Source organism: Lepisma saccharinum, chromosome 5 (genome assembly GCF_977018435.1).
Source record: "Lepisma saccharinum chromosome 5, izLepSacc3.1, whole genome shotgun sequence".
Classification (NCBI taxonomy): domain Eukaryota; kingdom Metazoa; phylum Arthropoda; class Insecta; order Zygentoma; family Lepismatidae; genus Lepisma; species Lepisma saccharinum.
Window position 1 is genome coordinate 10,924,204 of NC_139233.1, and position 14,437 is coordinate 10,938,640.

Genomic DNA, 14,437 nt, shown 5'->3' on the forward strand with positions numbered 1-14,437 from the left:
CTTTAGGTTTCTTTCTGTCTGGTTTTTCATTTTCTCTATCTTCGTCAGACAGTTTTGCAGTAAAGTTTCAGACATTGTTATTCACTAAACAGAGCGACAACACACGAACGGAGATGCTACACTGAGACTGACCTAAGGCCAAGGGCATTCGACTGTTCTTTTCTCTACCACTCCAAAATCATTCATCTCGCCAAGTTACAGAAAATAGTGTTGCTAGCCATAGTAAGAGAATTCACTACAAGGAGTCGAGCTTGTATCTTTGAATTTCTTCCCGTACTTTTATCGTACATTTTTCACATGAAAGAATCGAAAGGAAAATGCAACAAAATGTCAATTTTATTGACTCAGGGGTTGAATAATTGAATTTACGAATCTCTAACGTATTTAAGAAATATATAAGGTATTCAAACGCTGAACTGTCAACACTGTGCGCGGAATGTGCTCCCTGGAAGGAGGGTGAGAGGTCAATTTGACATTTTCCAGATGGCAGTGTTCCTTCCCTAGAGCTGACCGAAGCCTTTTCAAGGAAGCTAGTGTTTCCAGGAAATGGCCATGCTGCACATTCCACCCTCCTTCCTTGACACTTTGGTTTCAATTGATCGAAAGGCCCATTGGACTACGCTTCTTCAGCTACAAATGATTCCTTTCTGTTAATGTTGAAGTATTGTCATTCTATTGTTTATATAAACATCCATATTTACACACCCCCCCTGTAGGGGGGGGGGTGTTCCACTTTTCTGCTTGGGGGGGTGTTCACCAAAATTTGGGAGGGTGTTGGGGGGGGTGTTAGGGGGGTGTGGATAAATCACTGTTATCTTCACATGCCCAAACTTTGCTCTGATTGGCTGTTCCACAGAATCCAGTCGAGGAGAGCCAGTAGCAATTAGAACATGTCATATTCCAACAAACCAGTCAAGCAGTCAGCCAGGCAGCCATCACATCCGGGCAGGTAACCAGTTCAGCGCCAACTAACTGGGTATTCAGTTCCGTGTGATTCGGCCTTAAGTCTAAATTTTCAAAAGGGAGTAGAGATTAGCTGAGGCACTTGAAATTTCAAGAACTTTGTCTGACTCACGTGCAGCTTTTCTGCAGGGGTTCCTAGAGAGAGATTAGTGCACAATTCAGGGTTTGCTGAAGAATTCTCGAATCGCAACCAAAAACTGCTGGGTTCCCTAATATCACGGACTAACGGGAATTAATGTATTTGGTCTGTACTTCGAGCCGAAACAGATGCGCTTCACATGGACAAAGATTGAAGAATGAAGAAATTCCCAGATTTCTCATTCTTTATATTCGTCTTTCGAAGGTAGTGACGAATTTGACTCGTCATTATTTGATTTTGCTAGGACCCTCTCACGCCCCACCTTTGAATGTAGGGACGGTCCGAACCTTCCCCAATGGAGTCGGGTCAAGGTCAGGGGGGGGTCCGGATCCCCTCGCTAGTTACGCCTATGTTCAGGAGTATCCGTTTGTATGTAATTCACTGTATACCCACCTCGAACTTCCACCTGCCGCCAGATGCTATCACGATGATAGGAGTTGTCTTGTGGTTCTAGTGATTTTTCCACACACACCCAAATTTCCTCATCACCCCCCTAAAATTTTTCACTAAGGTCTAATTAATGGTGCTTTGGCACTAAATTTACACTTACAACCCCTCTAAATACGAACTTATTACAACCCCAGATGGAAAATTCTGCATAAATCCCTGTTGCCCCAAGTGCGGCTGACTCTCGGTTTCTCTTGTAGCAAAATAATTCGTCCTGTTACGGCCAGAAATACATTACTTATTATCTGAGAATTTTAGCTCAATGGAAAATACATTATTTATTGCTCATTCTCGAAGTGAATACCGAACATAACTGGGGATTCAATGATCTTGTGCGCTATAGGACCAGCAGCGCCTGATAACTGATAACCATTTGAATTAATTGACTAAATCCATGGTACACACACATTCACGTTTTACACTAGTTGCCAAAGAAAATTAAGCATAAAAAGTTAGCTAATATTAATTTTTGAGTTAATCGAGTAATACTTGTCATTTAATACCATTCACCTCTTCTTGTTCTGATGAAGGGACCTGCTACCAACTGCCAGCCTCTGGTGTTGTCCGAGGAGGACAAGAAAGAGATTCTAAGGATCCACAATTCTCTGCGGTCCAAGGTTGCCAGGGGAGAAGAGACGAAAGGGTCGCCAGGTCCTCAGCCACCTGCCAGCAACATGAGGAAAATGGTAAGGGCCTTGTTCAATGAAGTGCGAGCTTATGGATTCGTTGAAGCAACTCCAACGTTTATTATCCATAGGCTACAGAATCAGTACAACAGTTCAAACCAAATAGATATATTCAGTTCATATTCGTCTTTTATCACCAACTTGGAAAACATATACATAAGTAATGCTATTGTGAAACTGATCTGTTTTCCTTGGTACTGTTTAGGCTTGTTTATTTCATTTTATCTTGTTTTGTGAGTGTTTTTTCTTTCTTAACACTAGTCTACTGTTTTACTGCTGTTTTTTTCGGTTTAAAATGGCTTCTGCTGTTCTGGAAATTTCAACAAATAAATAAATAAATAAAATTAGTATTTTTGCATTATGAAACCTCTTCCATTGAGATATTTCAAAATAATTTTGGTTGTCAGTTTTTTAGCCATAAAAATTAATTAATGCTTAAAGCCAGAGTGATTTGTTTTTCTTGGATACGTATTTTGGATGTGAAAGGAGGATACGAAATTATTCAACGTAAAAATCGAAGTTCGTTAGTAGTGCCATGCTATTCTATTGTTTGTGACCAATAAGGGATGTACGAACAACGACTATTAGGAGCTAACCGAAAAGGTGAAATCTTAGTGCGATATATTTTTTGTTAAGAACACTAGCAGTCCAGAACTTTGTCACCAGACAGAAACAACATGTCTCGTACAACTCTACGAAAAATCATAATTTTGACCTGAAATGCAACTCGTGGAAGGATTCTTAGTTGAATTTGGCCACCTGGTTTGATGTTCCCATGCTCCATTCCAGCTGTACTGTAGAGTCATGGACAGTTCTGGGTTGTAGCAACTCACACTGACTTTCAATGGGATCATTACAACCCAGAAGTGTCCGTGACTGTACAAGGCGACGGTTACCACTACGCCATCGGAGAGGCGCTGGAACAAAATTATATAAATTATATAGGAGTATTCCATGCGAAATCAACACAGCCTCCAACCTGACTATCTCCGATTTTCATGAAATTTGGGGAGTTGAAACTATGCATGGAACTTAGTAACTATGAAAATTTTTAGTATCGAGCGTCTTGTAATTGTTAAATTATTCAAGGTCAAAGTTAGCAGAAATTGCCCTTTTTGAGCCCGCTTAGCTATACTAACTGTTCTGTAACTCCGCCACTATTTCGCCTAGAAAGCTCAAATAAAGCTTATTGTACAGGGAATTGAACAAGCTTTCCAGTGATATATAACAAACCCACCTTTCGATAAAAATATAATTTTGTCACGTGACCTTGACTTTTGACCTTGAATATCTCAAAACATGTCATCACCAAAAATCGTGAAAAAATATATTTGGTCCCTCATGCCATACTCTAAAACATATCAAAAAATCATTCTGGGACTGCCATGGGATCAGAAGATACAAAATAATATGTTTAACTATGTGACTGATAAAAGCCTCATTACATGAACTATGACGAGTCAAAAGTCCTTTAACACCCCCTACAAAATGTAAAGAAGTTATCCTGGTCATGAAACAAATAGGTTAGGCACAGGGAGACCTCTAGCTGTGTGTGTCAAGCGCAGGTCCGGCATATTGTTGACCGCCATATTGAATTCAACGCAAACATTTCAAAGGAAAGTGGGTGATGTGAAATATCAAATCAGACTAGAATTTCACGAGAAATGAAGCAGCGAAGGTTTTCCCAACTTATTTTTTGGCAGCAAAACGTTATACGCATATCTTTCACTTACGATATATGCACATTATAGTGTTGTCAATATTCCTGTGAGCACACTCGTTGACGTCTCTCACACTCACATAGAACATTTGGCAATGTAGCAGGTGCAACAACATCGCAAGCAGGAACTATGCCTTCTCTCAGATGGTCAATATCAGGGACTTTTAGTGCATGCACCATTCTCTTCAAATGTTTCTGAAGGTAAAAGTCCTCCTAAGATGTTAGATCTGGGGAATGTGAAGGCCTTTTAATAGATCCCCATCTGCCCATCAATCTACCTAGAAATTTACCATGAAGAATGTTCACATAGTGTGGTCACACACTGTCCTGTTTCAAAACTCTGGAAAAGTGCCATACCCCGTAAGCAAGGATGAAAAACCTGTTCACTTAACATGACACATCCAAGAAGCCCTCACCATTTAAGGTTCCGTTGTTGAATATGGACCAACCATTCCAGTTCTCCATACACTATACCACACCTTAGCTTACCAGCAATATCCATTCGGCTGGGATCTCTCTATTGTAGATTATCAAATCACAGGTATTGCGTATAATTTTTATTAACTTTACCAGGAACATAAAAATTAGCATCGTTACTGAAGAATTTTTCATTCCAAAGGAAGTGTCACGTAATTGTTTGAGATACTTTTCCCAATATTCTCCACTATTCCAGTATTTGGTGAATGTTGCTGATTAAAATCATATGCAATGGCGCGTATACTTCTTTCTGTCCCAAGATATTAGCGTGATCTCGCCGAGTTCCTGACACGTTAGGAGCATTCTAAATACTTTGTTTTTAACACCTCGAAAAGGAGAAAATGATTACAAGTATGAAGTAATAATTTTGGAAAAACCTTCGCTGCTTCATTTCTCGTGGAATTGTAACCTGATTTGATATTTCACATCACCCACTTTCCTTTGAAATGTTTGCGTTGAATTCAATATGGCGGTCAACAATATGCCGGACCTGCGCTTGACACACACAGCTAGAGGTCTCCCTGTGCCTAACCTATTTGTTTCATGACCAGGATAACTTCTTTACATTTTGTAGGGGGTGTTAAAGGACTTTTGACTCGTCATAGTTCATGTAATGAGGCTTTTATCAGTCACATAGTTAAACATATTATTTTGTATCTTCTGATCCCATGGCAGTCCCAGAATGATTTTTTGATATGTTTTAGAGTATGGCATGAGGGACCAAATATATTTTTTCACGATTTTTGGTGATGACATGTTTTGAGATATTCAAGGTCAAAAGTCAAGGTCACGTGACAAAATTATATTTTTATCGAAAGGTGGGTTTGTTATATATCACTGGAAAGCTTGTTCAATTCCCTGTACAATAAGCTTTATTTGAGCTTTCTAGGCGAAATAGTGGCGGAGTTACAGCACATTTAGTATAGCTAATAATAATAATAATAATCCTTAGCGCGACAGCCCATGAAGGGCCTTGGCTTACCTACCGACTGCCGGTCTCCCTCCCACACTTTCCTTCGTCACCTCTAAGCGTGGAGATCTTCAACCAGTATTGGAATAGTCGGGGGGTCGGCCCGACGTACCCCCAGCCGTTATAGTAGGTCGTCTCGACCGGATTACGCTCACTCACTCGGAGCTCCCCAATTTCCTCACGATGGTGGGTTGCCACCGGCCCTATACATAGGCCGAATAAATTCAGACCAGAGCCGGGTTCGAACCTATGCCGTCCCGCAGCGAACGATCTCAAGACGAGTGAACGCCTTAACCCGCTCGACTACGGAGGAGGACTTTTAGTATAGCTAAGCGGGCTCAAAAAGGGCAATTTCTGCTAACTTTGACCTTGAATAATTTAACAATTACAAGACACACGAGACTAAAAATTTTTATACTTACTAAGTTCCATGCATAGTTTCAACTCCCCAAATTTCATGAAAATCGGAGATGGTCAGGTTGGAAATTGCACATATCTGTGTTGATTTGGCATGGAATGACTCATAGACCATGCAAGATTAACAAATAGTAATGCTAATGCGAGGTACTTTTGTGTTTCAGATATGGGATGACGAGTTGGCGACAATTACCGACAGATGGCTTGGACAATGCGTATTTGCACACGACACATGCAGGAATGTTGGTGAGGAACTTCTTCAATTATATGTAGTATTACAACATATTTACATGCAACTACGCGCAAGTCTCTGCACATGTAGTGACACAAGAGTGCTCGACCAATGAACGTGTGAAGGGGACAGACGTACTTGACAGATCTCCGGGGCAGAGTCTAGTATTAAGTGAAAAAACTTAAAATATGACAAGATATCACCCGAAGATGTTATCTACCATAGTAGCTTAAATATAATAAATATAACACGCTACTATAAGTAGAGATGAGAATCGAAACTGTAACCAGGTGATACATAAAATTTGATCACAATGCCAAGAACCATATCAGAACGAGATTTAAAAGTATGTTCTTGTTTCTTCATTTGATTTGCACATGTATGACTATCGTATGAATGCATTTTTGACGTGTCACGTCTGCGAACTTAAATGCATTGAGACTATGTTTTTTACTTAGATAATTCATAGCCTATATATTGTACCTTCCAGAAAGATTTTCCGTTGGCCAGAACGCTTATTTCAGCGCGGGGAAGAAGCTGAACTGGACTTCGGTGGTGCTCAGTTGGTACAAGGAGGTGGAGGGTTTCGCAGGAAATGGTGCCAGCAAGCTCGTTTCGACTTAGTAAGTTGGTATTGAATATGTATGTTTGTTATTTTATGGGTGGCTACGAAATGACCATAAAGGTGGGCTTATGCAATCCTCTTATGTATACAGTCCTACATATTTAACAATGTTTGGAAGTAATTAGATACAAGTAAGAGTTATATTTTCGAGGAATTCTAACTAACAAGCTGCTATTAAAAGTAAGTAGAAACAACAGTTACTTTTTTGGAAAAGAGATAACGGTATCAACAGTTACCTTACAACACTTAAATTGTTAACTTGAAAATGTGTGACGTGGGGAAGTTCCCAACTATGTGTCTTCTCTGGATCCTAAAGTAAAAGGATTTTCCTAGACTTGCCTAACGTAAATGAGCTCCAACTCATTGCATGCTAAATTTAGAACATCCACGAATTATTATTACTAAAACAAAGATATAACTAATTTATATGAGTAAAAAAGTCCATATATTCCATTATTGTAATGAGTTTATTGCGAATTATATGCTCATTTATGAAAGGCTAAGTCGCATGAATTTGTGCAATCTAAATGTGGAAATTACAAAAAAGCACTCTATTAAATCCCCTTATAGAGTTCTAATGCCTGCCTGTGCAGATACACAGCCTTATATTGTATTACATTTGTTAAAGTTTGTTATTCTGCACCAACATTGATTTTCAGTTGTTTACTTTCATTATTTTAATAATATAAATATCGTCACAGCGATAGGAAAACCTGTGCTAAAGTGATAACGAATCCTCAGAAACTATAATGTTGTAGTTTCATCCTCATATACCTAATAGTTTCTGTGAAAAAAGACGAATTTATGACAATTAGGTTAAGATTGTCCAGATAGGCAATTAAAGCTTCCCTTAAGGCACCCCCATATAAATTAATCTGCGCACGCCCGTGATGTTCATGGGATAAGACAGGCTGGGTCTACATGCAATATAAAAAGTGGGATCCGAATCAGTGTATTCTGTCCTCACCTTCAATGTTACCCGGACTCTCTTGAATACAAAGCTACAGCGTTAACCACTACGATGAAGTCAAGCTACATACTCTTTTCTAGCTTTCTTTGCATTTCCCACTGTCAGTCCTAAACCAGCAGGTTTGTAGAGCCCTCTTTTTCCAAATATGTGTGCAGTTCTGGATGCAACTAAAGATGCGTTTTCTTCGCAGTGGCCACAAAGGAGTTGTTGGACACTACACCCAAGTTGTCTGGGCCGACACCTACGCAGTCGGTTGCGCAGCAGCTAAGAAGAAGGCGTCGGGGCCCCCAGTCATCTTGGCTTCCTGCAACTACGGACCGGCTGGGAATTTCTTGAATCGACCTCTGTACCAACAAGGACCTGCCTGCTCCGCTTGTTCTGGGGAGCCGTGCACCGACGCACTCTGCCGTGAGTTCATGTTTTAATAACTATTTTGACTTTCCGTCACAACAGCTGACGACAATGTGTCTGCAAAAATCCTACCACGTCAGCGAAAACGGCTACCACCGATGATAAGTTTGCTCCACCCTGTTAATAGGGTAAATAGCATCTGCATGTTTTGATTTTTACCCTTGCTTTTCTGTGGAAATTTTTCGTCTTCATATTCTTGTGTTCTCAAAGCTGTCAGTTATCACTGAACTTGTAAGGTTGTAACCTTGGTCTTTTGCAATAAAATGTAAGTATTGTAACGAGCCGCCCTAGATCGTACTTGGTTCGATGGGTCTATTGAGCCTCGGCTTCACACTCAGTATCGCTTCGGGGCTGGAGTCTCCTCGGCTCAAGGTTCGGGTTATTCCGGCTTCTTCAATCCTCGATGTAAGGTTCCTCGTAATTCTAGGTCAAAGGTTCTCAATGTACTTATAGATCTTGACCAAGATTCTATAAGCAATCAACAATCCTTTTTCCCACTAAGTTCTGTCGATATCCAGTTAAGTATCCAACTTCCTTTTCTCTTTTCAGCCTCTGACCAGAGAACTGAAAATTAATCCGTGACCACGGGATAAGAAAAGGTGTTCCCTGACCAGGGACACAAACGTTGACTACTAACAGTCTATCGACCGATCCCGAATTCTGGTATATCCTAAGACAATCACAATCCTCTCAGTTATATCTCCTGACCAGGAGCATAGAACCGAGAGAACATAAGCCTTCTGACCAGAAGAGCTAAGTAATTGTCCTAAGGTAATCCAGAATAAACTAATTCCTAGTAGCGACGTGGAAGTAAGCGCAGAAATACGGGTGTGAAAAGAAAAGACGGTAATACGAGTTCCGTATTTATCTGGAGTTCGAATACAATAGGCCACGGGCCACCGAGCTTTGTTGCTTATATAGGATTTCTTGGTGCCGTGAAGGATTTACCAACTTTTATCTTAACATCAATTTTACATTATAATAAAATACATATTAATAAAATATCAATGAGGAACATAATTAGCTACATGCAGAAATTACTATTTTTAACCTTTTGTGAATATTAAATATGCAATATAATTTTAATTGTTACACTGAGCATTTAATTTGACTAGGGAGTAAGGCTTCTTCCAACTCCCCTCTCTCCCTGCAACGGCCACGCGAAAAGACAACAAAGAAAAGAAAGAAAATTTACAACGTCAAAATGTTAAGCAAAAATTATTTAAATACAGGTTTTGTCTTGCGCGGGCATAACTTTCTTTTACCTTAACGTAACTAAATTCTGATTACACCGTCTTGTAGTAAAAGAATCAGGGATTAATATGATATTAGTTAAATTATTGTCCGCCAAGGGACACGACAGATATAGCGTGGGAAAAACAGCCTAATCTTTCGTCTTTTCCCGGTGACAACGTTTTCATAAAGTTGAGTCTGCCTGGCTTCTACACAATAGCGATTGCTTTCTCGCATTGTTGTCACCGATAATGAAATTCCAGCTCAGCTTGCTGGCAGAAAGAAACAAACTCTTTGAACTTATATTTAACATCAGGATATATAGTTTATATACGAGGTGTGTTCCACATTCCTTGGTAATTAAACATTAACACATAAAATTTATAAGTACCAAACAAAGAAAAATATTAAGTTTATATACATCTTTGTAACGTGAACACTGCTACACGTTACAGTATTCACCTTCAGCGTTTTTCTCAACAAGTTCATAGTTCTCAGACAGGAAATATTAATTTATGTGGCAACACTCATGCACGGTCCGCAGGATTTTTTCAAAGGGAGGCAAGCAAGGTAATTTTTCCAGGGGGAGGCAAACAAGGAATGTTTTCCGTCATAATGGTGTTGCCTCCTCAAAAAACATTCCTTCAGTCTGAAGTTACCAAGTTCCTACAACGCCTTTCTAACAACGAACATAAATTACTGTGATTGAAATGAAACTATAGGTGTGAAATATATCACTTAAGTTGCGATTCATTTTCCAGGGAGGGCTTGCTCCCCTTCCGTGGCAACATTGCATCTGTGCTACAAACGTACAAAGTAAAAATGTCCATTGTTTTGAGGTTTCGTAGCGCAAAAATGAATCCTCATCAAGAAAAACGTCAATAAGAACAGTTGTTTGCAACATTGTCCTCTACTACATCTATTTTTTAAATTGAACTCCATAAGCCATTCATATCACAAATATCCTTTCACTACGGGAAACAATATTACCAGTCAGTTTTTTTCGACACATTACAATAAAACTGGTAACAATGTTCTATAAAAAAGTTTGTGTGTCATGCACTTTTATCAACAATATTTACAACCGTTTCCAGTATCCCTCGAATCATTGCTCGTGGCACATTTTGCATGCATAAACTGAGGTTTAACGTTTAAGAGCAGTAACATTTGATAAAAACGAGTATAACCATTTGTAAGTTGCAATGAAAAATCTACATTAACACCAAATGGATCATTAGCATGGGCGTCCACATGAGATATCTGGAAAAAGTTCATGTAATTCGAATAGTGAAATTGCAATAGTCATATTTTATTACAAAGAATATTGTTTTCGGCGATTTGCAGGCTGTTAGTTACAGCAGTTAACTGCCATGTCCAACAAAATAACGAGAGAACGTTTTCACAAGAGACGGTGTGCGGATGGGAAATTCTCGGGACGGGAAGTTTTCCAAATTTGTTGATGTGGTGACAATCTTGAATTGTCCACATTATTTCCCTTTCAAATGAATGTTTTTGCACTTCTGGGATAAAAACTATTAATTTCAAGAAATTTCACACACTTATAGTGCATAAAATATCAAGGATTGACCTCTCTTTAATAAGATCCTTTGGAATTTCTCGACTGTTCGGGATTACGAAAAGTCGAGAAATCATTTCCTGAAGTCTCCTCACCCTGATAATTCACACCCTGTCATTTTGAATTATTACTTTATTTCTTACAGTATCCTTCGGCACGTAAAAACATGGATAAAAAAACATCTAGAACAGTAGATTGTGGCCTCATTGTTCATTGTGAAAAAGTACATAAAAAAAGTGATAGATGTTTTTAGAAAGGAAGCAAGACGATTCCAGTTTATCGCCTGAACGATATTTTTCAAGTATATAAAATATTTTTTAATTATATCATCTGGACGATAAATTTCCCAAATCTACAGACAATTGAAACTCCTGTGCTGAAAGAACTTAATATTTTTCCGTATAATGTTTTGCAAATATTTCTTATGTTCATGAACTAATATAGTTTCTTCTACTGCAATATAAACAATGATTTAAACACACCGAATATCTCTACCACATTCCATGAACAAAATTCCAATATATTCAGCCCACTTCCTTGTCATCAATAGTCTCCTTCCACGCCATTTACACTGCATTTTTGTGATCCAATTTCTCTTCGGTACCTGCTTAATTCACTATCACAACACTGCTAATATTTCTTTATATGGGCTATAATTCTTTACACACCAACTACTCAAACACTAATAGTAATGCGTGGTAATTAATATTATTTATTCTGTCTACCCTAGAGTAAATTAAGCAATTATCATATTTTTCAAGTTGAGATCAAGATTTTTAGTTATATGGCTTGACCATTTGCAGAAGGAGCAAACACGGCATTTTTTTTACAAGAATGGCGATGTGTCGCAAAAAACCTGCTTGAAATTGAAATTTTTAATGAAACCTATACTAATTTTACTTGTAATTATCAGTACTTTTTAGTAATTAATTCAATGACTTACCATTGAACTGAATTTACACATGTGAAACATGTAATTTTCACTACCGGACGTCAATGCTACGAGTGTTTTCTTGTAGTACATCTTCAACTGCATTTAGCAGACTAACGAGTCTCTGGCGTCTAGACTCACGGTCAGAGATGATATATATGAAATATATATTTTTAGAAATGACTGGTTGTTTTTGTTGTTTTCTTTAATTTTTGGCTCATCGTGGCGAAAATTTAATTTCTAATATTGTGTCGTCATTATTGAATCGTTTTCTGTTTATACTTATATGCTCACAAGCCCTTACATTTTCCAGCTTCTACAAATCCTGATAAGAAAACCCAAAAGCAAGGAAACAGAGGGGATGTTGACGTGATGGAAAACCAATTTGGGGGAGATTTCTTCGGTATGGAGAATAGTAAGTAAACCGTGACGTATACGCACATATGTATGCAAGTGAAATAAATAAAGGATAAGTGTGAAGGCTAGAAGTGAGGAAGTCGGAGGGACATAATAAAAAATGTAAAAAATCATGTACACGTGAGCCGTGGTGCTTAGACTAGTTACCTTTTACGTGCATAATATTCGTGCGTACATTAATGCAATAGTTTCTGTGCTATTTATAAAACATTATATTTTATTATTTTAGTGCTACTATATAGTTTGTACATAAGTATGTGTTTGTACATAATATATGACAATCGAACAAAGAATTCGCGCTACGACGCCAGGGGTCCCTGGTTGGGATCCCGGCCTGGGCATGAATGTTTGGAGTGTCCATTCATCAATTTCTCGTCACTCATCTCCAACTTTGCAAATTAGCCAAAAGTTGCACAAAATGCGAAGTAAAATGAAGCAAATCTCGGACATAGAATAGCTATTCATCTTAACATTACGAGGTAGAAAAACAAGGTAAAATATTCAAAATAGTAATTTTATTTTTGTTATATTGTTTCGCTTTTCTGCCAGCTTTGACTAATCGAGAAGAGGATGAGTGATTATATGAAATTGATGAAGGGGCAATCTCAAAGAACACCCATGCCCAGGTTGGAATTCGAACCTGGGACTCCTGGCGTCGTAGTGCGCTGTGCTAACCACTCTCCCCACGGAGGTCCGCAGAGGGACCTGATGTTCGATCGGATGATGACAGACGAATTGATGATTGACGATAAAGGTCGAGTCTAACAGGTAATCAGTGTTTGAGATCATTTCGGCCAGATTGGTAAATCTTGTTTGGAAGATAAGTATGAGGAACCCTTGAGGAATTTGTAGAGATAGGCAAATCGGGACTGAGCCTACGGCTTAAATTGGGATCCGGAACCACCGGGTATTGAACGGTAAGAAGTTTACAACCTAAGGGCGAGGCGATAGGAGGCTAGAATCCTTTTGACCGTCGACGAGGTTGTGCAAGCTGAGCAAGGTCATGGTAAGATGGCGATCAGTGCTGAGCGACGGGTTAACTGGTATAGTGGAACCACAAGCAAAGAAAACTGCGCAGACCGGCGACTCCTGTGCACCGCACTCCCGCGTGTAGGGGAGGGGGAGAGTGCTTCCTTATGGTCCGAGCTGAACGGAAGAAGGGAAAGCTGCGCGGGGACTTTTCGTCCAAGGTTTTTTTCCTTGTGGTTGCTCTATAGTCGAAAATTGAAGGCCGAAGTAAATGATGATCGGTTAAGGCCAAGGACGTACAGACGATCTATGGCTGAAACAACGTGACTTTTAGTAAGGCCGGAAGGAATTTTTGAACTGCCGATCAGAGGACGAACTGCGGAGGCTTGTACCATATGAGTCCGATAAAGCTGTGGTTGGAGAATGAACTGAGTCTGGACAAAGAATGTAAAGATAAGAGATTAGTGGTGAATCAGACCAGGGAAGATGGTTACAAGGGGCGAACTGCAATGGAAAGCTGACGTCGAGTGATTGCACTTAGGCCCAAGGCAAACTGAAGACCAATGGTTGAGTTCATTAGGGCCCGATTGTATAAAACAGTTGATCCTCGATTAGCCAGTGAAATTGATCTGCAGTCACGCTGAACTCTGATTTTGTGTTGTATAAAAGTTGAACTGAGATTAAGTCCCTGCGATCTGCGATCAAAGTTGACCCGCGATTTTTCTCCGATCAGCAGATATTGACCGTAGTTCAGCTGTTGTAACATGGCTGTACCATGGGCTGTACTAACGAATATTTGCTTGTAAAATGTGTTGCAAGTGAACGTATGCGGCAAAACGGGAGAATCAATTCATAAAATCCTGTTTCCATAATAATAAAGAAGAAGCATGCACAACGAGGTGAACAATGATAAATATTTCTTCCATTTTTCTTTCTTTCCATATATCGTGTGTCATTGTTATTTACTATTTCAAATACCATGTATTTTTTCTTGAAATTTGCCTTAAATAACTGCAAGAGCATATTGTAACATTGTTTAATTGCACGATCAGAGAAAAGTAATTTGAGAACAATCGAGTGATGATACAAACAGAAAAAAAATATGACCCGCTTAAGTTTTCTTGTTGATATCATTGTAAAACTTGCGTTGGGATGAATAGGGAATATAAAAATATTACCCTTTCGCTTTACTGCATCCAGCAAAGTGTTATTGCAATTCCATTTTGTCCGCAGAATGGAACAGAGCATATAACT

The 14,437-nt window shown here is 39.1% G+C and overlaps 1 protein-coding gene across 1 annotated transcript in view; it reads left to right on the top strand.

Moving 5' to 3' along the window:
• The window catches only part of LOC145988213 (venom allergen 5-like), a 58,056-nt gene that overhangs the window by 41,371 nt on the left and 2,248 nt on the right, over positions 1-14,437 (top strand). Inside the window, exons 3-7 of the mRNA XM_083123057.1 lie at positions 2,080-2,235; positions 5,984-6,065; positions 6,542-6,674; positions 7,837-8,054; positions 12,111-12,212. Of these exons, the coding sequence (XP_082979183.1) occupies positions 2,080-2,235; positions 5,984-6,065; positions 6,542-6,674; positions 7,837-8,054; positions 12,111-12,212 (691 nt within the window). The remainder of the gene's footprint in view (positions 1-2,079; positions 2,236-5,983; positions 6,066-6,541; positions 6,675-7,836; positions 8,055-12,110; positions 12,213-14,437) is intronic.